General features: G+C 43.1%; 3 protein-coding genes across 4 annotated transcripts in view; all 3 read right to left on the bottom strand.

Moving 5' to 3' along the window:
- The window catches only part of LOC139336677 (ubiquitin-associated and SH3 domain-containing protein B-like), a 43,701-nt gene extending 32,487 nt beyond the window's left edge, over window positions 1-11,214 (bottom strand). The window contains exon 1 of one of the 2 annotated variants that reach the window (XM_070970851.1): window positions 10,955-11,214. In XM_070970851.1, coding sequence (XP_070826952.1) covers window positions 10,955-11,082 — 128 coding nt within the window. In that variant the 5' untranslated portion in view covers window positions 11,083-11,214. The remainder of the gene's footprint in view (window positions 1-10,954) is intronic. The other variant, XM_070970852.1, reaches the window with a different exon arrangement.
- A 277-nt stretch (window positions 11,215-11,491) lies between these two features.
- On the bottom strand, window positions 11,492-20,863 carry gkup (glucuronokinase with putative uridyl pyrophosphorylase). Its single transcript, XM_070970574.1, is given in 22 exon segments — window positions 11,492-12,101; window positions 12,882-12,953; window positions 13,454-13,517; window positions 13,595-13,663; window positions 13,965-14,022; window positions 14,677-14,790; window positions 14,880-14,940; window positions 15,049-15,141; window positions 15,781-15,838; window positions 15,954-15,970; window positions 16,092-16,152; window positions 16,834-16,902; window positions 16,994-17,073; window positions 17,233-17,338; window positions 17,971-18,221; window positions 18,458-18,614; window positions 18,770-18,858; window positions 18,996-19,067; window positions 19,197-19,350; window positions 19,455-19,499; window positions 19,635-19,741; window positions 20,730-20,863. Coding segments are annotated over 22 exon segments (1,950 nt in total). The 5' UTR covers window positions 20,787-20,863; the 3' UTR covers window positions 11,492-12,005.
- Window positions 20,864-20,985: 122 nt separating this feature from the next.
- On the bottom strand, window positions 20,986-27,028 carry usf1 (upstream transcription factor 1). The gene is made up of 11 exons (XM_070971190.1): window positions 26,977-27,028; window positions 26,258-26,319; window positions 26,053-26,102; window positions 25,594-25,706; window positions 24,215-24,328; window positions 23,419-23,572; window positions 23,223-23,310; window positions 23,057-23,115; window positions 22,851-22,945; window positions 22,593-22,721; window positions 20,986-21,867 (listed from the first exon to the last, which is right to left on the bottom strand). The coding sequence occupies exons 2-11, from the start codon at window positions 26,263-26,265 to the stop codon at window positions 21,778-21,780; spliced, it is 900 nt and encodes a 299-aa protein (XP_070827291.1). The 5' UTR covers window positions 26,266-26,319; window positions 26,977-27,028; the 3' UTR covers window positions 20,986-21,777.
- Between the last annotated feature and the right edge of the window lie 185 nt (window positions 27,029-27,213).

Raw genomic sequence — 27,213 nt, forward strand, 5'->3', positions numbered from 1 at the left:
CAAACGAGTACCGAGCGTGTTCGTGCACAGCCACCCACACAATGAAATATGTGAATGAACACACATGCGCGTGGACACACACTCACACACACAAGTCCACAACAAATTGGGCATGAGATTAAATGCCACATCAAATCTACTTTAGTTCCTGATCCTTTCAACCCCGTAGTGCCCTCTTTTACAGAACCAAAATAAAAACAGCAACTGTGTTCACAGATTAGTCCTGTTTGCCTGTGTGTGTGTGTGCGTGCGTGCGTGCGTGCGTGCGTGTGTGTGTGTGTGTGCGTGAGAGGCCCTCTGACAGTGACAGAAGAACCATGGGACAAGGACACATTCCTCTTTTCCAACAGCTAACCAGACTCAGCAGTGTTGTCAAAGAAAGCACGAAAGCAGTCTGATTTCACTTATTCTGCGCTCACAAAGCCCACCGGGCAGCTGCAGCCTCTGAATTTCAGCTCGCACTCAAAGACTTACAAACTGAGAGAGGGAAAATACATTTTTAAAATGTGCTGGAGAGCGTGGAGAGTGGGTTCATGAGCAGGGGCAATAAGGCAGGGGCTGAATAATGATGATTTGGAGGCTGAAATTGATATTTTTGGAGAGAACTGGCTGCTGCTGCAGAGAGCTGCACTTTCATGCTCATACTGTCAGACTGAAAATGAATGACGGAATTTCAGGATGGAGGAACCTGTTAAACATCATCATGTCTTCCAATAGACAACTAGTGTGTAACGATTCCACAATAAATATTTAACAAAGTGGACCTAAATGAGTTTCTGATGAGCATTTTCTAAGAAAATATAATTATAGACATATTAGAAGTGATGTACTGCAGAATCCTACGCAGGGCTGGAGTCAAGACAGCAAGTCTACATACACAGTTCACTTCAGCAGGGGAAAAAAGCATCCTTCATCCATCCAATACATTGTTTCTAAATTGCTACAGCTGAAGGCCAAATGAACTTCAACCAGGCCCGTCCTGCTCACAGACACAGTGAAGCCTCTCCCTGCTCTGTCCCTCTCTCAGAGGGACAGAGCAGCACCATCTTTAGGATTCTGGGTAGAGGCCGATTTCAGACTTTCTGACATTCTGCCTGACAGGGTCTATTGTAATCCCCTTTCTGTGATAAATGCCTGCAAACAAAGGCTTTGCTTACTTTCACTGTAAGCAAATGTTTGGAGCTGGTTATTTATTTACCTGACCTGGGCTAATGTCAAATGTTCTTGAGTAACCTTAGTGTGTGCTGGCAAGATGGCCTGATACAGGGACAGTCACACTGGGAGAAGCCTTGTATCAAGACAAAAAGAATATGGGATTGCTCATTTTATGAACTCTGCATTGGTTGATAATAGTTGGCTGAAAGCTCTAAAAATGTCTCCATTTACAGTGTGCTCTGGTAAGGACATGCACTATATGTTCACTGTATCTCGTGTGTGTGTCGTTTCATGACAAGAAGGTGAAATGATACGAATGCAAAAAAAAGTCCCAGTGAAGACCCGTTCATCTGAGCAGAATTCAGACGACATCATCTACTAACACAACTGTACAAATAAATAATGGTCGGGCTATGAGAGGAAACCACAAAATTGGACTTTAACTGCTAAAAACATTGTGGCCAGAACAGCTGACACTGGGAGCTTCATATAAAGAGTGATTAGTCTGACCTTTGCAGTCTTTGAGGACTGCTTAAAGAGGAGGCTCTGCTGAACATATCACACAAATTGTCAATGACTCATTTGAAAAATTTCATGCTAGGTGTGAGACATGGGGACATTCTCTTCACTGAGGACAGCAGATGACACTGTCTTAAGGAGACCTTTGAAATGTAAGGCGCTGCACATAAGAAAGACTCTTAGAGGTAAGCTGGAGGGAAACATGCCAACACTGCAATAGTTATGAGCCTCGATAGTACAGACTGTTAATAAAGATGGATGACGCGTCGCCACTTCCTCCCACTGTACAAAGAAGTCAAACTATCAAGCGTTGCCATCTTGTGCTGGTGACATGACCCACGGTATCTAGGTCCCACCCACACACTGGGCCAACTGTCAGTCATGATGGAAGACCTCCATTAACCAGCATCAAATAACTAATTCAAACCAAAACTCATCAGAAAAATGAACACTTGAACGCACATCAGTGTGATGCCTTTTTAGTTTGGCCCATGTCCCATCTGCTAACATGGAGGGTCAGGGTTTATGACCTGGAGCAAGACACCAAGAGACATCAAGATATTTCGGCTTCACTTTGGGGAGCTGTCATCCATCTTTACGTGCAGTCGGTGCTCGGTAAAGTTGGAACTAATCTAGTTATCTTGCTATAAAAACAAATGTCAGTGTGTCATAATGACAAGAAAAATAATTCTACATAAGTATCAGCCTGATCACGTTATGAATGACTGAAGCTGATTCATTTAGTGTGTTTCTGTCTCCCTTAATTTGAATGAAGACAAGGTAGGTCTTTGAGCCACATCTGAGCACATGACTCGCGATGCACCGTTAAGCAGGTAACAAAAGAAGAAGATATGCAGATGACTGTGAGAGAAAGACGTCAGTGTTCTGCTGTTTGTCTGCGCACCCTTTTCTCACAGTAAGAACGGAAACCGGGCAGAGTTTCTTTGTCATGGTGGCAGCTGTCCTTGCCTAACATCAAGCTCCGGAGGCAGCTAGATTGAAGATGATGTCATATTGTTGGTTGACCTTACTTAACTTAAGGTTTCTTAAGAAATGATGACCATGTTGTAACTTCCCTTAGATATTATCTGTAATGCACAACAGACCACCCTACTGAAACCTAAACCACAGCCTGACTGCTACATTTTTATTCTTCTTCTCTTTAGTTTGTTTTCAATGATTGTTTAGAACCTAGAACTGGAACAAATACCCATTTACTTCTCTGCATATTAGTTTTACTATAACTTGTGGGTGGGAAGCCAGTGAGGGATCTCTCCCTTTATCACTGTTGGCACTTTTACTGGTACAAAGACTCTTCTTCTCAGGTAGTGATTGTACCATTGCCAGCCACTACAGCTGATGGTTTAGAGCTCAGAAATAATGTCCACTTGAGTCTATCGAGTCGAGTGTTTGCAGTGGTGGACAGGAAATGTATACCATGCAGCCTTCACTCTCTTGCAAACACTTTTCCTGACCATCAGTCGTCATTCCAGGTTGACTTCCACAACAGCCAAGTCCTGACGCAGCTGCATTACAGATACAAGCATGTTCCAAGGACTCCCAAACTCAGAGGAATCCATCTGTAGGACAAACCCATTCAGTGACTTGATTTGTTTTCATGAGTAGATCCACATTAATGCAATGACCTGTTTTTGAATAACACCAGTATAGCAACACGAACATGAAAACTGACGTTGACAGCACCAGCTGCCGGTCACAGCAAAGTGATCTGAACACATCACATTTGTGCCTGACGTTACGCTCTGACAAGACTGTTTCTGATCGGCGTGTCATGAAAGCACTGAGCTAAAGAGAAAGAAACAGTGTGAGACTGATGGAGGAGTGGTGTGGCTGGGAGGACAGCTGTCAATCCCAGCAGCCTCCAGGCTACAGGAAACCTGCTGCTGGCTCAGCAACTGGAGGCAGACAGCTGTCCTAGAAGCTGCTTACTGAGGGGAGCCAGATACATGCGGCCAGTTATTAACAGCCAGAGAACATTAGCTATCTCCACGAGCAGAACCACACCTAGTGGAGTTAATATGTGTATAATATGTGTTTGAGGTGCATAACTCAACCCTATTATAGGGTTGAGTTATTTATCTCAATGATGTGTGATGATGTGTCAAACAAATACTATTTGTTTGACTCATCAGCCTGGCCGAGGAAGAAAACGGTGAATTGATAAAAAACAAAATGCAACAAATGGTAGTGAAAACACACTCAGCAATGAGCGATGAGGAGACTGTGACCCTCTCCAGATGAACTCATGAAATCAACAGAAATGTCATACTTCCATCACATATTCCACATGAGAAAAATCCACATGGATCTCCATCACCTGAGCCTTGACTGGCACTCTTTTAATGAAGTCATTTTGCTGCTCCCTCTTCTTCTACAGTAGTTTGATGGCACCGGACTACAGAATTGATTATCTTGACCCATCCGACTCATAATGTTAGCATAAAAGCAGTGGATGGAAAACATGCACTGCATAATACATCCTACTGTTATATGAATGACATTACAAAATGCTTTATATATATAATGAAGTCTAAATATTTTGGCAAAAAAAAAATACTGAATTTTTTTAAATTGGGTACTTCAGGTATTAAAATGTTAAAATTTCAAGATAACAAGAACTGGCCAAAGATATTTAAAAAAAACTCCATATAGCTAAACGTCAATCCTAGCTGACAAGAACACTTGTCTCTTTTCTGCTGCTCATGTAGTATCTCTCCATCTGTGCCTGAGGCCACAAGCTGATATTGACACAGAGCCTCTAGTTCCACGAGTCAAACAATGAGCGACTGTGAAATCAGCTCAGAACAAGAGCAAGATGAGCACTGTGGGTCACTATGAACCTCTAAGACCGTTATGGCAGATATCAAGCCAGAAATACTGCATGCAACAATTTGACTATAGGATGGAGCAGTGAGACAGACCTTTGAATAAACTATAAGTAGCAGAAGCTCCTCTTGTGTGAGGTAAAGGACATTTGTTTGTGGGTAATTTGCAAAACAAACGTGGCTGCACCGGGCAGTCGCTCTACCTTCAGTTTCATACAGCCACAGTGAGATACCTGAGTGGAGACAATGGCTCCATAATCTGATAGCGCTGTCTGTTTGCCTGCTTCCGGACAGAGCCTCAAATGAATCACGATATGATCACCAAGCTGCAGTGGAAGTGCACCAGTGAGCGATGGCAGCTATATCCAGACAGTGATGCACCTCTCCTATTTCAGGAAGGAGACTAACGACATTTATATGACCTTGTTAGCGGCTCCCTGTTGAGGCCGACGTATAATGATGACACGTGGAATGTAATAGTAGGTATATCATTTGGACTTAAAAATCATCTTCAAATGCTCCCAAATGGCTGGGACCCATTTGTGAAGGCAGAGTGAAAGAAGAATGAGCTCATATTCATCTGCATTTCAAAGATACTGGGCTAAAAAACAAGGAATTGACTCAATAATTCATGAGAGTTACCAACTCCACAGCACTTTAGTGTGCCCATCGCTGGGACGTACACTATGCAGCTGGATATAGCACACTTGAACCCACGTGCCGTGTTTAGACATTTTCCTTTCTTCCCTCAAATCAGCAAATATGCTACCCTTGAGCTGAGCTATACAGAAAATACATTTCCTTTGCAGACAGCTGTTGAGAAACGGGAGAGAAAACACTAAATCAGCACTGAGGGTGCAGTGCAAATACGGCACTGTAAATGCAAATAGGACGAGTGTTGATCTGTCACGTTGTTTTCCACTGCACATCTGGGGCTGAGAAGATACAGAAATTGTGCCTTCCAGCTCTCAGTGTGACAGAGTGCAGTTTTACGTCCAGCATAGCAATTGTAAAAACCCACATTATTGACATAAGAAGTGAGTGGGCGTCCATTTGAAGGAAGAACTCAAATCTCACTGCTCAAATCAACCTACAGCAGCCAGTCGACCCAAAATGAGGCCACGTTCTGTATGACACAGGTTACAAGTTGGCCTCTGGATCTCTAAGACTTAGTTAAGTGAGTAGGCGCTGCACCGGTACATCAGTGCGAAACACTGCAATGCGAATTCAGCCCAATTTTAGCTGCTTTAAAAGTGCTATCAGGCATACTTTGTGAAGTGTTATGAAACATCTTTTGGATATCGTCTACTCTAGCAGGGGTATAAGAAAAGATGACACAGTTTCAAATGCAGACAGCAAACTTCAATTATCGAGCTAAAACTTAAGATCTCAAGATAGAGATCCCATCACACTAATAAGACAGCTGTTGGTAAAATGAAAGCAGGCTGTGGAGACGGTGATGAGGCTGTTTCTGCCCAGCGCCACGTGAACCCACAAAGACTCACGACAAGCCTGAGGAAGAACACGCCGGAGTACGAGACCGATCTGAGCATTTAACCACGAGAAATCTCAAAGTAGCAGCGCTGCACTGAGCATTTGTGATTACTCTGAATGAACGTGTTGTCAAGACAAACGTTTGGTTTAGAAATTTCAGTTTAGAACTCTAAACTTCTTCAAACTGATTCATTTTTCCACTTAAAGCAAAGCTGTTCCACCACGGACCCCCAGAGTCACCATACACTGATCAATAAATAACACCGATGTGGTGAAATCATTAAAATGAAACGCAAAGAGAAACATAACCTCCTGTTGGTTGACAAACAAGTAAAAGGCTTTTTATTTTTTCCTGTCCGACTAATCATTTGATAGAATAAATACAATTCAGTTTTCTATTTTTCATTCACTAGTTTTTTTATTTTCCAGCTCCTTTGTTTTTGTTCCGTCTTCACACACATTTAATCATTGTTCTTTTCTTTTTCTTTTCTCTCATCTTGGACAATGGAAATACGTCTCTTCTTTTGTGCTACTTTGGTAGAAAACAATGCGCTCATGTAGAATCACATCCCTCCTTATAAGAAGGTGAAAGAGAAATGAAGCCTTAAAGAGTGAGAACGTCAACCAAATCAACTTCTAAACACACAAGGGTGTTTTTGAATGGAGCGATGCCTGAACAATACGCACAGCGTGTGACACATCTGTTCCTGAGCGAAACATTTCTTTGACCTGGGGTCCACACTAACAGTCTCCCTCTCTCTCGTTGCTCTGAGGCAGCGTACAGGGATGCTAAGCAGCCCGGTCAGTGTTCCGGTAAAAACAAGCATGACTCTGCTCGTTTCGTGTCTAATTGACGGCTGCATCAAGAGCGGGCTGACCTGCACGAGGCTGTCGTTTACAAAGCCGAGGGGATGCACCTTGTGACTTGCTGGAAGCCTTTTTTCTCCCCAGGGATGAGAATAATGTGCACAATCGATTTTGTTTTCAGAGTGATTCAACTTCAGTCAATGGACATTAGACCTGCAGCCATTTCCTGGTTTCAAGACGACGGAAATGTCAGTTATTAACAACGGCAAGATGGATTCTCAGGGCTATGTACAATAACTTACGGGAGACTGTGTTCCTTTGACGTGAGAGTGTGGATTTGATGAGATCTTTTGCGAGTTTTAGATCTGAAATTTAATTAAAAGACATTTCAACTGAAAAAAAATTCTTATTATTACACAATGTTGTTTAACAGAGAGATGACAGGAAATGAAGAGGAGGTCGACCAGCCCTGACACAAACTGGGGACATTGTGGTGGACAGTGTCTTTACCACTGTGGTTCAGGGGCATCCACCACCATGTTATATTTAAATCTATTTAGAGCCAATGTAGGCCCTGGTGTCATCTGAAAATCCTTGATACTGGTCTCAATATTTATCATAGTGATGCTGGTACTGACAGTTTTAGTTTCATTTTAATTCCAGTGCTAAACAAAATGTTTCCTGAATTCCTAGTTTCTGGGAATAGAAAAGTGTTGTAATGTCATCCTAAATTTCATTTTGTTGTGCCTTGCACTTCAGTGGGGGGTATTTGTAAGATGCACCGCGAAACTGTGTGAAACCAGCGAGCTCAGCTGAACAGAAAACCACGACATCGAGCAATCTGAGGAGCAATGCCCAGAAAAAATGTGGATAAATGTTAAAAAGACTATTTGCTGACTTTGTAAAACGCGGCTGCCTCACAGTAACATTAGCTTGTCACTCAGCAGAGGAGGAAGTGTGAGCGAACGGTAAGTATACGCCACCGTCGTTAGTTACAGGACAGAGTTCACATTAAGCTTCATGGGTCGTGTTAGAATGAGTTCAACCCACTTACACGTTACTTCACATTTCCTTAAACTTGATTTCTTTTTTGAAAAAGTGACAGTCCTAATATGTAGGGCAGTCTCCCTGTTTGGGCTCATGAATTACATGTGTTTGACACACATGTGTTTGGTTGATGTGTTTGACGTGATGCTCGCTCCTCCACTTGCAGAAAACGTAATATCAAGTAGTTACAAGAGTGTTAAATAAAGAACCACGCCACGATACGACCGGTTCATACTCAATACTTCACTCACAAAATATTCATGTTAAACACGCAAAAATCACATCAGCATCATTTTCTATGTTTTTCAGTGAAAATGAAAGGCAAAAAATACCTTTCTCATGACAAACGTGACTAATATCTCAAAGGCAATCTGTCAAAATAATCGCAATATCATTTTTTTTGCACATCACTCAGCCCTCGTACAAGCTCTATTTCACATTTCGGCCTCAACTGCATTATTAATCATGTCCTCCTGTGCTGATATGACTAAACTCAGGCCAGAGGGCATCCACTCCCCTGTGTGAACACTGATAGCAATGTGGGGATGCCCCCGGACCAAAACAATGGCGTGACTACAAGAGCAGATAAATTTGATCTTTCTACACAGAAATAATCCTTTTAGAGCAGAACCAGGACACCTGAAGTTGGTCAGGAAATTTAGTGGGTCAGCCGCTCAGGAAGAAAAAAGCGCTGGAGACGGACAGACACAGAAAGGGAGTTAATAAGTGGCCGTGTCAAGGCCAAGCAGTCATGGGCTGATATAAAAGAGGTTGTGGCTTCCCTGAGGGAGTGTGTTCTAGGCCAGCGCTGGCCTGCCGGGGGGCCCATCATCATCTGCTCTGTCCATTCAGCAAACCACAGCACACTTCCTCTGACATACACACACACTTACACGTACACACTCACACACACTTGATGTGTGACATCTGTCTGGGTGAAAGGGGTGGAAAGACTTGCATGGTTAAATCTATGAACTAAAAAAAAAGAGAAGTGCTGCGAGATTTCCCAGAGACTTCAAATAATATGGACAAAAATAGGTTTAGCTACTTTCACTAATTAATACAACGCAGCGCTGATCCCACCATAGACGCTTTACGCAAGCGTTTCCATCTGCTGCTCCAACCGGCTGGTGGCACAGAGGCTGCTCCTTGGAAAATCCTCTGGTACACAGGAAGTGATGTATTTTACGTTTAAGTGTTTTTTTTGTTTGTTTTTTTTTAGAATAAGAAGTAGAGGCTCTGGGAGTCAATGACAGCCATCATAGAGTACATGGAAAATGATGTCACAGTTATGGCCGTAGCATCTGACAAACAGATGACCTCTGAGAGCTGCAGTGAAAACGCAGAGAGCCAGGGGAACAGCACGGCCTGCTCATGTTAGCTTACCACAGACACAGCAGTGCCGGTGCATATATGCAGAGATATGCAACAAGAAAGTGCTGTACTGAAATGCCAACGACTTGCAAATGTGTTCTTAAAATGTAAAATTTCCCACCCTGTGCATATTTGTGCATATTTGATCACATTTCTAGGAACCAAGAGTCAGAGATCAGTCAGCCAAGCAGCAGAAAAGCTGTGATCACCCTCCCGAACACCACCCAGCCTGCACTGAACAGCCAGCAGTTAGCAGCTAGCTGCTGAACACAGTGGAGCATTTAGCAGCTAAAGAATCAGATATTTCTTTCAGGTGTTTGTGGAGACCAAAAAGACGACTCTGAATAAATGTTATTGTCTGCTGGATGTGTCAACAGACATCTGTTTGCTCATCCGCTCAAGGTCCCACATCAACTTCAGAAGATGTCAACGCTGTGTTTTTGCTTGTTCTGCTGACCCCAAAAACTTTGAAGCAGCCTCTGAGCGAGATGGTGGTTTACATTAGCATGTGAGCCGACAACAGACATCTTGATATCTTTCTATGTAACACACACTCTGCAGTATTGCAGCTGTTACATCATTATAATCAGGTCCCACTGCTGCCTCAGTGCCCATTCAATCAGTAACTTCTGATCAGGGCCAGGAGTCCACTCCTCTGTGCACACTGATTGATGGAGACAGGTCCCACACCGTGGACCAGGTCCCACACCGTGGGCCAGGTCCCACACCGTGGGCCAGGTCCCACACCGTGGGCCAGGTCCCACACCGTGGGCCAGGTCCCACACCGTGGGCCAGGTCCCACACCGTGGACCTCTCTGTATTAATACAGGGGTGAGAGAGGTCTAATTAGCATGGCTACTGTTCCTTAACCTATGGGGTTTTAGCAGTTTAGCAGCACACATTTTAAAAGGGAAAAAGCTACAAGCATTCATTGTGTGCAGACTGCTGGTGATCTACAGTAGTGCTGTGTTTACAGTGAGTCTACAGCCGACAGGACGGATGTGAACTCACTGATCTGGCCAAGTCAAAGACAGTCCCTCCATTCAGAGAGAGCAGAGGACACAGGGTGAACCGTATGACACCCCTCCACTTCAGTCATGACTTCATGACTCCTGACTCCACTTTTCTCAATAGTTTGCGTATGACAGCTCCTCCTGAACACGGCTGAAACGTCGCTGTCCTCCTCACGGCACATCGGACTCAACTGAAATGAACTCAAATCATTCATGTGAAGGAGGCACAGCATTTCTTTAAATGAACTGTTTTCAGTCTACATTGAGAGTTACGGATAAAAACTTAGGTTAAGAGCGAATAAGGAAAATAAAAACACGTTTTCGGGGCGTTTTTCTTGTATTTGAAGCTAACGTTGCACTTGTGTTAACTTTTATGTTGTCTTCTTTATATATTTCATCTCTTTAATTATGCTCTATCGTACTTTCTTCGACTCTAGTCTTCTCCTCAGCTGTGTGTGGTTGTATACAGGGCATGCCAGCTAACTGCGCACACCGAAAACCGATGCGGGGAAACGGCGAGTGTGGAGGGATGCTGCGTTTGACCGGTCCGCTGCCGGAACTCCCAAACAAACGCTACCGTTACTCTCGCTCTCACGCCGGCCATCTCCCCGCCAGGTCCCCGGGCGACCTCTGACGTGCATGTAATCCTCCGGGCCCCACAAACACACACATACACGGCGGTTAGGTCAGGCTACTTACGCCCTTGGTCTGGGGAAGCCCATGGATAACAGCACGTCCAAGTTGGAGCCACATTTGACTGAGCCCGGCCGGTTCTGCCGGAGCCTCCGAGGGAGAATTTTACTATAAAGGTCCTCTTTGGCAGCCATGGTCCACTAAGTCACCCAGTACGCGACGAGCCCGATGCAGTCCACCAGCAGACCTCCGGCTAGTCCACGAGCGACGGCTGGCTCCGCATGAGTGGAGCCGTAAGGGCGAGTACACGGAGCGGCGCTGAGAGCAGCGCTGCGCGGCCAGGCTGAGCCCCGCTACTCCGCCCACTGGAGGAAGCAGCGAATGAGATGTGCTGAAAACATGGAGCACGGTGACAGGACGCACAACACAACAAAACACAGAGGATCCGTGGGCTTTGAGGGGAGAAGAAAGGCTTGTACAGCGTGATTTATGTTATGTCAACTAGTTAGACTGAGTGGCTTGAGCCTCAGCTATCATCTGTGTGTCCTGTGGGTGAGGGGCAGGTTAAATCACATACAGGCTACATATACATGACAAAGCACTGATGGCTATAAAAATGCTTTTAATTTGTGTATAAAATTAGATTCATTACACAAAGATAATGAGATCACGTCTATAGAATCTATACAATTGGTGTATTACACAAGTAAAAAAATAATATTTTTACATTGCTGGATGATGAATCTGAGACATGGGCTTTAACTCATTGCATCTTAAATGTCCATGAATGCCCTGAATCTCCTAAAACTTTAAAAGGTACAGATTGGCTCATTTTCTGAGGACAGAGAGATAGCTGATGTTTGACTAAACATTATTGGGTCAATCTGGTAAATGATTACACAAAGCATCATCAGAGAGTAAAGATCCCAATAGCAACCCTGATCACTTCTTATTTGTGGCTCACACATAATTTCATGTCGGTGATCTTGATCTTTGCTGTCCACCGCGGTAAGACGTCCTGTGAAATGACAGTCGGACCAACTGAAGGCCACACTGTGCCATATCCCACCGATGGCTGGCCTTGCTCAGCCTGGCTGGGTCGTGGGGAGATGTGAGGTTAGTGTTGGCCGCGGACAGTGCTGGCAGATGGGTTGTACGGTGTGATGACACAGAAGACACAGCCTGCCTCCTGGAAAGCTTGCCTCATCTCCACCTGGTGGGCCAAACACAGACTGCATCAGACAGCAGGGCATTGATGTCACATTGACAAATACAGAATTGAATTGCTAATGCGGTCAGGATCTGAAGACTTAAGTCACCGTCTCAACATGCAAGAAGTCAATAAGCAAAGACGGTCACGGTCCTGTCTCATGACACTTTAGGGAGCCGTGTAAGAACTTGAGCTTTTGCATACTGTGACTGAGATTGATATCTTTTGATATGTGAGGGAGTCCATTTGGTCCCAGCCATGAGATACTGCACATTGGAAAAATGTTAGTTATGGATGCAGAGCAGAACACAAGTTGTTTGTTTTCTTTTCAACTCATCTAAATGCCAGTGTGAGTGTGAGACAGCTGTGATCACAGAACAGATGACTTCCACCAGATGGAAATATTCTCACTACTTTTTAGTTAGTTAGTTTAGAGTTTAGTTTAATTTATCTTAGGTTAGGTTGAAGTTTAGGGTTTGGCTTAGGGCAGTTTTACTTACTCAATTAGGTGCTTTGTAGGTTATAAATGCTGCTGCATAATATATGCACTGTTTCAAATCTAGGCGTGTTTCTAAACAGAGATGGCTTATCAGGATGTGCCATTTCAGATATCTCCATTATGTCTAATTTGATTGTATTTTTAAATATTATGTTAACTACTTTTTTTAACTACTATGTGAGTAAACTGAAACTGAAAGTGAGAATCCAAACTCATGGCCCCAGACAGGCATAGATAAGGAAATGTCAGCTAAAGACAACAACTTCCTCACAGTGAAGCCTTACCAGTCTTGCATTATCCAGACACAGACCCACGACGGCCCCCCCACTGCCTGGTAACTTCACAGCCGAGCCAAACTGAAAGAAACAGCAAAAACATTATGAATGCACAAACAGAACTAGACTTACTGCCTCCGCCAACCAGTCAAGCTGCAGTTTACATCCACGTCTGTCCAGACTCACATAATATATGTAGTGAAGACATGAAAAAATGAATGAAAAGTATTGAGTGTATTTTTTGGCTAAATGGAAGTCATCTCTATATCGACATGTATGAGTCCAGTCGAACATGCTGTCTAATGAAACACTTCATAAATTTATCCTGACACTTTTGTGTCAAAGTCATCATTAGCATATGAATTCTTGAGTTATTGCCAAAAACAAGTTTTTGACCAAATAATTCTAATCAGTTCATCCTTCAGTCCAAGTTCCCTCAAGGCGTTCCTGATACTGCGTTGATGATACATACAGATGGAAAGCCTGAGAACATACTGCCCCCAGCCCCGGCCGTCCCCAGCATGGAGGCATAATAACACATACACTGCTCCTCGCAGGCAGTGGAACCTCTGAGCACCAACCTGTTTCGCCAGCTGAACCATCTTAAGATTCCCAGGGCCCAGACAGCCATCAGTGTAGACAGTCCTGTGGGATATGTTGTTACTTGAGCTGTGAGCGTTACTGTAATATGAATGATGGCCACATCAGAGCATACAGTTTACCTCCGCAGCTCAAAGTTCTGGTCCATCAGCTGTGCCAGACGGTTCCAGTCTTTGTCCTGCAGAGCCAACCTAAGGGGAGAACATTTTCAATCAGTGTTAAGGTAAGACAAAGCTTCTTTAAACTTCTGAAATGCCACCGCAAAAACTAGGTACATATTTATCTGCAAAGTTGCAGCAACACTCTGCATGTGCTATTTCTTGGAACTAACAGTGCAAAAATATTTTACACATTGCAGAAAGCCCAAAGGCACTTTGAGACTGTTGTGCAAAGACTAGACATAATTAATCCGATGGTTCTATGACAAAACCTCGGTTGTTATTTATTGCAAAATTTCTCAAGCAACAATCCACTTAAAGTACTGAAACCAACCTGGCTTGATCAGTGAGCTCAGCAAAAGTCTGCATGGCCTCAAGGACCAGAGGCTCTCCTGTGGGAAGACAGACATGAAAGTAGTTCATCAAACGAACCAATGTGTTTCCAGTTTTAGAGCTCCTTCAAGGAACAGAAAGACGGAAAGATGAAACATGGCCTAGCATGGCATTTTAAGAAAGGCCTGAAGAACTTTTTTGTCTATTTATCAAAAAGTGAAATGTGATATTCAATACAGGACAAGACCACCAGTCTGCAGCCATGCTCACAGCTCTGTGAGCTTAGTGTGTTAGCACGCTAATATTTGCTAATTAGCACTGAACACAAGTGAGGCTGATGGGAATGTCAGTAGTTAATTAAATTTGACCAGATGATGGCATTAGAGGAAAGCCAGGGGATCACCAAAGCTGGGATGATTCATCCTGATCGGGACATGAACATCATGTATGTGGCCAGGCTCCCTGGAAAGCAGTACTGACGTTGAGTAGATTATCCTGGTGAAATCAAGTGGCAGTCCATCCAATAATTGTCAAGACATTTCAGTCTGGACCAAAGTGGCAGACTATAGCTAAAAATATGATATATGTGACATATCATCATCTCCTTTTCCAAATATCAAATCAAAATCACATTGGTCACACAGCTCGTTTGTGAAGACTTTTCACCTCGTGAATCAAAGGAAAGCAATGAAATATTTAACGTGAGGACAAACCACTGAGCCAGCGCTGTCTGATGTTGCTGTGGATGCGTCCAGAGTCACTGGGGTCACTCAGGTAAGCCAGCCAGAACGGTGGGAGCCCAGTCATGTCCATAGAAACGTAGTTCCCTGAGAATGGCAAACACACACACGTTGGAAAAGAAATGTGTATTTATACCATCTTTGTAACATGACGTGACCTCAGTACCGTACCGTACCATAGCCCTGCTCTTCCATGAGCGTCTTGCTGAAGTCCATGTAGACTAAGCCTTCATAGACCTGCAAAGACAGAGGGGCCAACAATTCATGCTACAGTAGACATTAGATGAAAGATAAGTGACATGTCGTGCAGTCCAGTACATTAGTGTCGTACTGACTATAACTAACCTGCACAACTCTGTCCTGCAGGCCAGCAGTGATGAAAAGTTCATCAGTCTCCACGTTGAGGATGAAGTTAGCTCGAATCGGCTTTGGGAGATCCTGGAGCGTAAAACAGAAGTATAGAACAGAGAGACCATTTGCATTAAGGTGGGAAGAGTCACGTGGTATCAATTTGGCCATTTACACCGTCACAGCGTGAGATGGTATAAAGAGCGGCAAAGGCCACAAAGGGAGGAGCTCGTGGTGGATGAACGGATCAGACACAGGACGTTCATCCATGAGACTGGAGTTTCAGTCTCATGGGAAACCAAGAATCAACGCTGCTGCTTTTTTTCTTTCTTTTACTTTTAAATGCTTACATGACGTACTACTTTGAGTTTTCAGTTGCAGTTTGGTTAGGTTTAGGCACCAAAACTACTGTGCAGCACTGTTGTCTATGGACACATAGGCGCTCATAGAATCTGCCAACATATACGTAGATAAAAATCTTTTGTATCAATTTCACATTGAAAAACAGAGTACAGGCTGTGTGTCAGCTTCCACGAGGCTCTACAGTGCTGCTTCCACTGTGTGCAACTTCACCAGATCTGGAGGGAAATCTACTGAATTTGTCACTTCAAACAGGAGAGACTGATGTTTTCCTCAAACTGAGGTTGTCAGAGGTTTTGATAAGAGCAAACAGGGTGACAGACTAATGATAACTCTGCTGTCTGAGAAACAAATATATACCATCCTTACATTATCTGTGATGTTGTAGAATTTCATAAGACACTTCAGGGTAGCTGAGACAATGGCACTGTGAAAAGGAAGGATCGTAAACATGTAAATTATTGAATTCAGGATGTGTAGTATTACCTTTAAAAGTATTACCTGGTCTATGCAGGCAGGAAATCATCAGCTGAACTATTTACCTGCTTCCAGCGAGACCCTTCATTAAAACAGAGACAAATCATTTCATCATCATCACGTGACATTTCCACATTTCACACTGTGTGCTGTGAACTGGTGGCCTTTATTGCTTAGACACCGGTATCTGAATGGATCCTCACCACTTGCCGGGGGATGTTGGTGTCATACTTCAGGGTGAAGTTCTGCTTTGTCAAAGCAATACTGCAAAAAAAAAAAAAAAAAGCGGACACTGAATGAGCATTAGCAGTGTCCTTAATAAATAAAAAGCAGAGACCACAGTGAAAATGCCATTTTTTGTTACTTGTAGAATGTTCCTTCACATCTTAATGTGCTTTATTAAATCCACTTCACATCACAGACTGCACAATATATTTATACTGGTGGAAAGCAACTAACACATTTAGTCCACTACTGTGCTTGAGAACATCTTTGAGGTATTTGTACCTCAGTACTAGTGCTTGAGTGTGTCCATGTTTATATAGTTAGCATTATTTCTCACGTTCATTGAGAATAAATGTCCACAAAGTTGCTTAGAAATCATCGAAAAAATTCACTCTTTCTAATTGTAGAATTTGCCTGAAAATTGGTCATTTATGAACTATTTTCAATTGCAAAGGATAGCCTGGATGTTGGGTGCGTTATAGCCGTATCCATGGTGATAAATATGAGCAGAGCAGCAGTCACAGCTGGAGGTAAAGAGGATATGCTGATGCTCATATTTGAATCAAATCAATCAAAGACGTTATCCCAGATGCGAGATGATTGTGCACAGCACTGCAGAAACATATCTGCTCCTGATGAAAAATACAGTCTCTTGTAATGAGACTTACAAAGGCAATGTTTCACATGTCGGTCTAGTTTTATCTCAGTTAATTATCTCACCCTTGTTTGGAGCAGAACTGGTAGAACTTCTTACAGGTAGCCTGCAGCAGCCGCAGACCTCCCAGGTACCTACAGTGGATGATGAACAGGACACTCTGAAAAACACGACCATCTCTGCCATGGACTTTAGCTCATTGTGCACACACACGCACACACACACCCTTCTTTCCTGCTGATGCAGAACAGATCTTGCAAGCTTCCAAACTCTGTGGGGTCATTGAGTGGATGAGGGACTAAAACCTGCAAAGTCACAGAAAGTCACATGACCTTTGCACAACATGTCTCTGATGAAAGTGTTTAGCTTATGAGTGCATAGGCATGTGTGTGTGTGTGTGTGTGTGTGTGTGTGTGTGTGTGTGTGTGTGTGTGTGTGTGTGTGTGTGTGTGTGTGTGTGTTACCAAAGTCTGGCTCTCCACTAGAGTGACCTCAGCCCAGAAGTTAGAGATGGACATGGCGATGGTCTTCCCGTTGAAGCCGTCTGAGGGATTCCCCATTAAACCAACCCTGTGAGTCATCACATATTTGGAAGTATATTCTTTGAGTGCTCGAACATTCGAGGCTCTTGTTTGGAGTCATGTAGGAACAACAAGCCGGACAAACTACAGTTGTCTGAGCTATATTCAAACCAAATGGAGTGACAATCATTTGTGTTGGTGCTCTCTGACCTGGCAAATGATGCCTGCAACAGACTCAGCATCCAGAGGGAAACTGTGAATACACTGTTGAAATCGGTTCAAGTTTACTTTTCACACCGGAGTTCAATGATTTCAGTGAGTGACTGAAGCCTTTTGCAGGACAGAGGAAGTGTTGTGCTGCTCAGTATAAAATGGCGTGGTGACTGCTCTCTCTTTGAGAACAGCGTTTCAGAAAATGTACTTAAGCTGTAAAGAAAAACTGTAAAAGTAACCTTCCTTTCTACGACCAGTAACATGTACTCAGATTCATCTCCTGTAGATTTTACTCTGAACTGACAGCAGATATTTTGAGCTAAAGCAGAAGACATTAAGGACTGAGTGCCCCGTTTGCAGCTGATGTGATATTACATGATTTCTGTAATGATGGCAGCTTTCAAATGTTAAAATATTTAAGCATTTTCTCTTCCTGCCACTTGCAAAATAGCGTAGTGCACTTTCAACACACTGTAATATGCTTTGCAAGTTAAAGGGGAACTCCACCAATTCTACACATCAAAGTGTATTTGCAGGTGTGGAGTACATCTCTTGCTTTGTTGATTAAAATCTATGAATTTGAAGGCATCACTGTGTGAAGAAACAGAGCATAGCTGGTGAACTTATTTCAGGATACTCACCACTTGTCCAATGAGCTGGAAGCCAGTAGGAAGTTTCATCCCAAACACATCACACTGCTTCTCATTAATGAGCCACTCCTGAAGACACATGAAAGTCTTTGGTTTACTTCATCAATTCATGATAACGTACTGATTCTGTGCTAAGATCATGGGTTTTGGTGGGAAATCTAACACACACCAACTTGTCCAAAGCTTATGGTTAAGTTATTTGACAATCAGAGACATGTGGGTGTAAGTCAATGTCTCTTGAAATAACATTCACAAAAGGATTCATTTTTTCTGAAATAACACTCATTGAATTCGCAGTTACGAACCCAGAATCGTCCGAAGCTCCTGTCCGTGGCTTGAGGCTGCAGGCTGAGGAAGTGAGACAGGCAGGGCAGCGTGTCTCCCCGGATGCAGTAAAACACCACGCTGGCCAGCCGGGATTCTGTCAGCCCTTCCTGGGGTTTCTCCAAAAAGCGAGTTATCCTGATTAATAAAACTACAATAGATTAAAATCAAATCCACAACGGAGTGACGTGCAAAACACATATCAATGAAGTTCTGAAGTGGCACACACAACAGTATCAGTGCTGCAGCAGCATGTTGTGCCTGATGGGACTAAAGGAAAAACTTCTTCTCGCCTGTGGGTGTCAGGGCAAACCTCCACGATGCCCCTGGAGCTGCTTCTTTCACTTTCTTCCAGCTCGTAGAATATGATGAGCTCTCCAGGCTGCAGCACAGACACAAAGGATGGGCTACTTAAAATCTATCATGACATCACCTCTAAAAAAAGGCCAAGAAGAAAGTATGCGACAGGTATTTTTTCAGTTTCAGATTCCTTGTGTTTATTATTGTAGTACATCTCACTTTTGACCTGAAGAAGCGGATCACTTGAGCGATGTCAAAGTTCTGGTCTGCACACAGCATGTCTCCTGCAATCTGCTTACACACAAAAAACCTCACTCATTCAGTTCAAATAGAATACACCTGCAAAGCACATTTAAATGTAACAGAGCAGCTGTGTGATTGGACATTCCCCAGCATTCACAGCAGACAGATTCATCGTACCACCATGATGTCGTCCTGCAGCTTGCGGCTGCGTATGACCAGCTGCAGGTCAGCCACGGCCCCGAGACGGTCCTCCAATGTAGTGCTGCCGTCGTTTACCACATTTTCTACTGGGAAGTCATTGGCTGTGGCCCAGCGCTCATAGTGCTTATACCTGCTCAGTGTAACAGAAGAAGAAGAGAGCAGGAGCAGAATAAAAGCTGCTTTGACAAGAAACTGTCACAACACTGACTGGGTCATGCCACAGGTAGAACTCACTTGTCTGCATTAGTGACCAGATACACTTCTGTGAACAGCTGCCGCCTGGAGAGAGGTCAGAGATGCAATTAGACATTAACCAGTGAACGTTTTAGAGCGACTGAGGATGCAAAAGAAGACTGAGATGATGATCTGAAGACAGGCATGATCATGTTTGGGCCACGCGCCACTCTTACGCACATGTTGACAGTTTCCCACCAAAAGTCAAGGATCTTCTTTCCTCCAGTGCCAGGAAGTAAGGCCTTTGGTACCCCGGTCAGGTGGCTGTATAAGCCAGTGTCATCATTCTGGGAGAGGAGGAAAACAGTCAGACTCAAATACAGGTTACAAATCACCATAATAACAAATCACATCATGTCAGTATGCAACAAGGGTAAACATGCCTGATGCTGGCTGCGGGCCTCACAGCTTGTTTGCTATGTGGCAACAATGTTGGTGATACTGTGATTAAAACAAAAAAACAAAAAACAAAAAAAACCCTTATCTTTACTTTCTTGGCTATTACAATGCAGTATGTGTGTTCCCATCTAAACAACGGACCTCCACACCCAGTGCAGGTGATGTGTTAAATAATGTGTCTGCTCCCATGTACTGCATTACAAGTCATATCCACGTGGCTTAGACATCGCAATCAATGGCAAATGAAGCTGTGGCTACATCATATAAGCATTCAGCTCAAACTCAGGATCATATGTAGACTCTCAGGTGTTCATGGACGCAACACATCCCACTCTGCTTTCGAGGAGACAACGTCACGCCAGACTTAATGAAAGAAACTAGCTCAGTTATGTTGTCATTCTCTCTTGGTAAAAACAAGCATTTGTTAAAAATGCTTAAGGCTACCTTTTTAACCTTTGCATCTCCTTCAATAATTCGGCATATATAGATAAGTCAATAATCGGCATTAATTGTCATACAACCTCAACTTTCAAGAAATAATCCCTTTTGAATTCCTACATTATTCCACCACAATGCTCGGTAGGGAACAGTGAAAACCAGTGTGAGACAATCGTAAAAATGTCATTTTAGAAAAATTACGGAATGTTTATTAGATCAAATGCAAGCCGGAAGCACCAGTGCATCCTCGCGATTACAAAAATGTCCAAAGTGGTGGTCTAACAGACACACACGCGAGCCGACAGGTATCACCAAAGCTAAGTGTCAGATTCTTTAAGGCAGTTCGGCTTACTGTGAGGCGTACAATCAACGCTTGACAATGCGAACTTTGTACTGCATAAGTTATCCCCTCTCTACTGCGACATTCAAGCTACTTACCTTAATTTGTGTCTCTAGAAGGGTGCCGTGGCCGGCTACCAGCAGGATACAGATCATTACTGAATCTTCAGTTTGTATTTAGATCAATAAATAAAATGCAGAGGTTCACCTACAAGATCTGCGAGACCCTAATTCTTCAAACGTCAATGAAACTGTGTACTTCCGCTAAGAACCTTCAAAATAAAACCTACTCACTCCCACGATCTTCCACACAATCTATACTCACGACTAAAAAAACTACAATAAAAAATCAGCTCTACATCTTTGAACCAATTTATCAGCTTTAATAAACACATCAGACAGTGGTTTATGACATGTAGTATATTATTTGATTTTTTTATTATAAAGACATACATAGCCTACCTACAATGCATTGCTTACCCACCCCAGTTTATTTAGTTAGTTACATTGTTGCAATGCAATTACTGTCCCCAGTGAGGTTTCATGAAACATACAAAAAATCCAAAGCAAAGTTGAATTGAACTATGAGCTGGATGACAAACTCGGCTTCAACTGGTCAAAGTGAGATTGATGAAAGATGAAAACAAAAAGCATGAATACAATGTTTTTCTGAGACATTAACAAGAGTGCATTTGATACAGAGATGCACAGTACTGCAGAGGTTAAGAAAAAGAAACTGACGCGAGTAGTTCGTCTGGTTTACAGCTTACTGTACTGGAGATTAATGAACAATCATAATGTTTGTGGAGGAAGGCATTAAATGAGGGCTTAGTCAAACTGACTTGACTTCTGAAACTTGAGTTGGTGTTTAAACTTTCCTCTCTTTTCAGGTGCATCATCTTAGTATCAATGGGTTGTATATTCACCAGGCAAAGGACTTCAATTCTATAAAAAGCTTCAAAGATAATATTGAAGGGTGTCATTTAGCAAAGAAGCTGGATTTGAATATTAATGACAATATTCCCATTATTTCTCCCCATTTCATGCACACTCGACCACAAATAAAGTATCTCAAAGCATTTCAAGTACTCTTTTGGCCCATACGTGGTTGTCTTCAAATACCCAATGATCACTGGCAACAGGCTTCTCACTGGGGATCTGTGCTGGATGATCCCACAATGCCATGCTGTCGCAGCAGGTTCCTCAGGATCTGATTCTTGGACTTCCAGTCTTCCACCTGAGCAACAACACAGATAATACAGGAGGAAAGTACAGAGAATGACTGATCAGCTGACTTCTGATTTTCTATCAGGAATGCAATGATCATGACTAACACATGCTGAACTGTCGAAACTGGCCACATAATTGGTCTTTTATTAGAATGAAGCTATCAGCTACATGCTTTCTAAGTGACATCCTAGCTCTAAACAAACAAATCTGGGAGTAAACAAAGCGCCATGACTGCAGTGGCATCTTTGTGGTAATCCAGCAGAATAACACTGTTATTGAAAATATAGGAATTGAATGCTACTGAAATAAACTTTATGATCTAAAAACTATATGTTGTAAAAGGTGGCTGGATGCAAAAAATTGTTATTGCAACCCTAAAAATCAGAGACATGTTATCTCTGAAATCCACATGTTTGTAATTCTGAGTGACATCCCAACAGCAGGTCATTCAGCAATAGCTATCATCTAATTACTGGAAGACTGTGGAGGTCACCAAAAGTGTTTTAAGGACAAATAACTTGCACATTCACACACACTTCTTATCATTTCCATCGTCAGTGTACGTGTGTTCAGTTCACCTCTGCCACGGCAGTAATGACAAGGGAGCTGCTCTTTCAACCTGACTGACACTGATACAAATGGTCAACATTTCAAATCTTGTACAGTGGCAAAAGGTAAAGATACTTAGCAGCTTTAGTCCCAGTTTACTGGCAAACAGATGCAGACATATACCTCCTGTCTCAGTAACTGGTTGTCAATCCGGAGACGATCAAGAGTGCTTATATCTTCCCCCAGCTTCAGGTTGCTCTGTCGGAGTTCCTTGATGTACTCACAGGCTTTGGACAAGATTCCTCCTTTACTCTGAAACAAGAGAGAGCAAATCAGAAATGACCGTGTTTTTTGTTTCTCAGTCTGTTCCGTCGCAACTACGTGATGTTTTTCATTTTGGGAATACTAACGGTTTAACGGTGGGAGTCTGAGTGGCCTCACCTGTCCTGTCTTGGTGTAGTCAATGTTACAGTCTGGGATGGCCTTTGACAGCTGCACAATCCAGTTGTTGATCTTGTCCCTTCGCCGGCGCTCAACTGTCAGAACAAAATCTGAATTTGAGACTTTGCTGTCATTCATATTTGCTCAGATATTTGGAGTAAGATACAGCCATGACGTGAACTTCTCAGGCTGGATGTGAGCCTGACCTTCGTTGTGCTGGGCTCGCCGTTTCTCATCTCTGGAACCCCGAGGAGCCTCTTGCTTTCTGGAAAACAAAGACACTAAGTTCACTAAACTTGAAGACTGTCTACATTTAGCTAATACCGATCACTTTTAAATGCAGAAACAATGCAGTGATTCTGATGTAATTACGCAATGTATGGCTGAGTGCGAGGTGCAATTGTCCTTTGATTGGAACCCGTCAAAACCTCCTGGGGTGACATCATCACATAAAGCTGCCCTGTCAAACAAAAGCCTACAGTCAGCTGCTGAGAAAAAGTATAAACATATATACAGTATCTTATAATCGTGAAGCCTTGAAATGGCCTCACACACAGGCAGTGATTACCTGTAGGTGTGGTCTGGCCCAGCAGCGTGTCAGAGGCCTGCACTGTGGTCACCATGGTGCCAGTGGTGGCGTCTGCGATGCTGGCGGGGTAGTAGGTGTACTGCGTCTCTGTGCTGCCGTCTCCCTCTAAGCCCTCAGACTGGGAGAACACAGCCTGACATCAAAGAGACATAAAGTCCACAGCTAGTCTTGCAGTGTTCAACAGGTGCACAAGAAATGAGATCAACAACACTGCTGCTGAGTCCAATTCATCCACCTCATGTGTTGACCCTGGACCTACAGCCTGTTTACAGCAGGTGTTTGACAGTGTTTCAAGTCATGTGCTGAAGATTAGAAATACATCTCCTGATGGTAACACACCCACCAACTATAGGCTGATATCCAACCTTTCATTCATCAGTAAGATACTGGAAAAGATAGTTTCAGTGCAAATTTAAGTTCTCCTAATATCCTGGAGGACTTCCAGTCAGGCTTAAAAACACACCACAGCACTGAAACTGCTCTGACGAAAACAACCAGCGACCTCAGACTAAATGTTGACTAGCATTATCGAGTGGGTTTTATTCTCCATCTTATTTACATTCATTTATCCTTGTTTTGATGTTCATTCTGTCCTTTTTATGTGAAGCTCTTGGTGCATGTGATTTCTTTGTTGTAAAGCCCTTTGAGCTGCATTTCTTGTATGAAAGGTGCTCTACAAATGAAGTGGTTTATTATTAGTATTATCATCATCATTATCAATATGCAGCACAATGCTTGCACTGTTGAGCCCAGCTGTGATAAAGGTTATTCTCACCTGTGTGACAGTCTGAGTGGTTGCGGGGAAACCAGCGACCAGGCTGACCGCCGCAGCGCCGTCTGTCTGACCCTCCAACTGGCCATCTGACACCTGGATCACTCTGTAGGTCACCTGGAACACAACCCATTACACTGAGTGGTCAATATTTCATCATCACGAGGTGACAAAAACGCAACTGTAGAGCACACAGATACAGAATCTAAATCTAACTCCTGCTTTTAGGTCTCCATTACATTAAGTGGGTCATGAGTACTGAGACCAGGAGGTACAGAGAGTGGCACAGTTATCAAGAAATGAAATCACACACAAGATATGTCTGAGACACTTGATAAAAGTCGCATTACATGTATTCAATGACAGCCCTTCCATCATGGCTGTCCATGACTGACTGACTGACTGACTGACTGACTGACTGACTGACTGACTGACTGACTGACTGAGCAGGTGAGTGATGAAGTTACACTAGTGGTCAAAGTCTAGAGTTAGAGTTTCCTTGTTGGCTGTTGCTATTTCAAAACTAATAGACATGAACAGCTCTAAATCACATCCTCAGAGGCCAAAGCGCTGCTATAGGTCAATTCTTGCACAAACTGTAGCCTGGCTGATAACAGCAGAAGCACATTTCTCTGTGCCAGTCCACAAGTGATGTTCCTCTGCTCTTTCCTAATCACACGTAAAACTAATCTTTATAATGACCTTGTGAATTTAGAATGTAAAGCTTTTTATGGAGAAGATGGGCGTTGCTCCTTCTGCAACAGTGAAGATAAAAAGAACATGGCCTCTGCAGCGAGGGGCTTCTCCTCCCCTTTGTGTTTGACTTTAGACACAGCTGACAAATATGTGGAATCAGTACATAATTTAAAAAACAAACGGCAGTTATATGATTTGTAATGATGGGCCCATTTTGATATTTCATCAGGGTGGGGGCAGGAAAAGCAAAAGGGATGGTAAGCATGAGATGCAGATTCCGTCATTTATCAAAATCAGGTCACTCATATTGGATATAATATATCATTTGTATTGTTTGTAGGAGAGTCTTCTTGCAGGATTTGATCATATCTTGTCTTTGTTTACCTACGTTGGTTTACATGTGTCTTGTTGGTACTTGTGTGCTTTTTTCTTCCTCTTTTACAGCTTAGAGGTGGATTAGGCCTGCCAGACCACAGGAACCTTGAAAACAATGACACCTAACTTCATGTTTGACGTGATGTTCACCGCTTTCGATGACTATCAAAGAGTGTGTAGTATCTCCAAAAGGATTATCCCAGAACCACATTTTCTGCATACAGACTTACATAAGTGTATGTGTGATAATGTGTAACATATGGCAGTGAATTTATCAGCTCAATGATGTCCTTGTCAAAACTCTGTCCTACCTGTCCGCCAGCTCCTTCTGTCTTGAAGAGATATTTGATGGGTTGGTCAGTGAAGGTGGCAGCAGACTGAATGGTGGCAATAGCTGCCGGGTCCTCTGCTGTGGCTACGGACCCTGAAGGGGCACAAAGTGCAAGGAAGTGATCCACAGTAAGCTCATCCCCACCATGTTTTCATGGTTTAAATGTCGAAGTGAAGGCAGCCACAGCGGCTTTGGAGAGGCTCACTGGATCCAGCTCAGACACTTCAGGGTCCTATGATGAAGCTCCACCAATGAACTAATGAGTATGAGACATTCAAAGACCCTGTCTGAGACTGGGGCGTTTTACTCATGAACGCACATACAAATACCGTAACATTGCCTTGATGCATTTTCAATAGCTTTAGACAGCTTTTCTATTTAATGCGTAATAATTAAGTTAATGAGAGTTTTGTTTGTTTGTTTGTTTGTTTGTTTTTACCTTCCTCGTTGACGGTAACACTCCCATCTGGTTCGGGGCTTTTCTGTTGGCTGCACGAATTGAAACACAAGAGAGGAGTCGTGTTGTTGTTACATTAGCTAATCATTTAACGAACGACTAGTGAGTCAGTGAACTGGTAGTCTGCTCTATCAACGTATTTTTGGTGTTATTAGCTGACAATGGCGCATGTTTCTGCCCCACTCACCTCTTCATTTCTGCCGACAGTCTTGGACGTGGAGACCGCCTTCAGTCGCTCCCACAGCCAGACTGTGAAAGAAGTTCATAAGTTTGACAAAAAGACGGAACAAACTTTGCTCGAAACGACAGAATGTCGACTATTGGTAAGACTTTAAATAACAATGAGCCTCAAGCAGAGGATTAAGCCTTTAACGATGTTAGAAAAAGGTTGTTGGTAGCTAGTCGTCAGGCTGTGCGAGCTGATTCAGGGAGAACGTTACCATGGGTGATAACGGAAACTGTCCGTTTTTGCCTTCAAAATTAAAGCTTTAAATTGGAGCGTGCCAAACAAAAAACGCGTGGTTGTTCATATAAGCGAGTACAAGTGGTATTATGGAAGGGCGTTTTAATTAAACTCGAAATAATTCCTACATCTGACTTGAATTATGACATTATACTCTCTCACTCAGATTAATATAAACATATATTTTGCTTGATGGATTTGCACCGGAAACCACGTTTCATTGTAGCGAGCTCGACACGGATCCTGCCTTTCTGCTACATTACCATTCGGCCCAGCGGTTTTACAGATGTTTAACAAAACACTTTCCTTTCCGCAAGCTTTGTGGAAACAATGTCCGTAACGATAAATACATACACCGTAAAATTAAATTGAATAGGTTACACTATGCACGCACAGCTACATTGTGGTGAATAACATTTCAGTCTGAACAAAGATCTACTTACACCGCAGTGGTCCCTCCCCCGATATTTGTCAACAGACCAGCGTCGTTGTCGGCTATACGCATGCGCAACAGGAAAATGAAGTTACCTGCTTCCAGATCAGTTCCTAAATCTTGACTTCTATATTGTACATAACAAAGTAAAATTAACATCTGACTCACGGCCTGTAGTTGATAATGCTACAACCTCAGTGGCTGTGAAATACCGGGTTACAGCAGAGACTGACAGCCTGAGTCGTGT

The sequence above is a fragment of the Chaetodon trifascialis genome, chromosome 9 (genome assembly GCF_039877785.1).
Source record: "Chaetodon trifascialis isolate fChaTrf1 chromosome 9, fChaTrf1.hap1, whole genome shotgun sequence".
In the NCBI taxonomy this organism is placed as follows: domain Eukaryota; kingdom Metazoa; phylum Chordata; class Actinopteri; order Chaetodontiformes; family Chaetodontidae; genus Chaetodon; species Chaetodon trifascialis.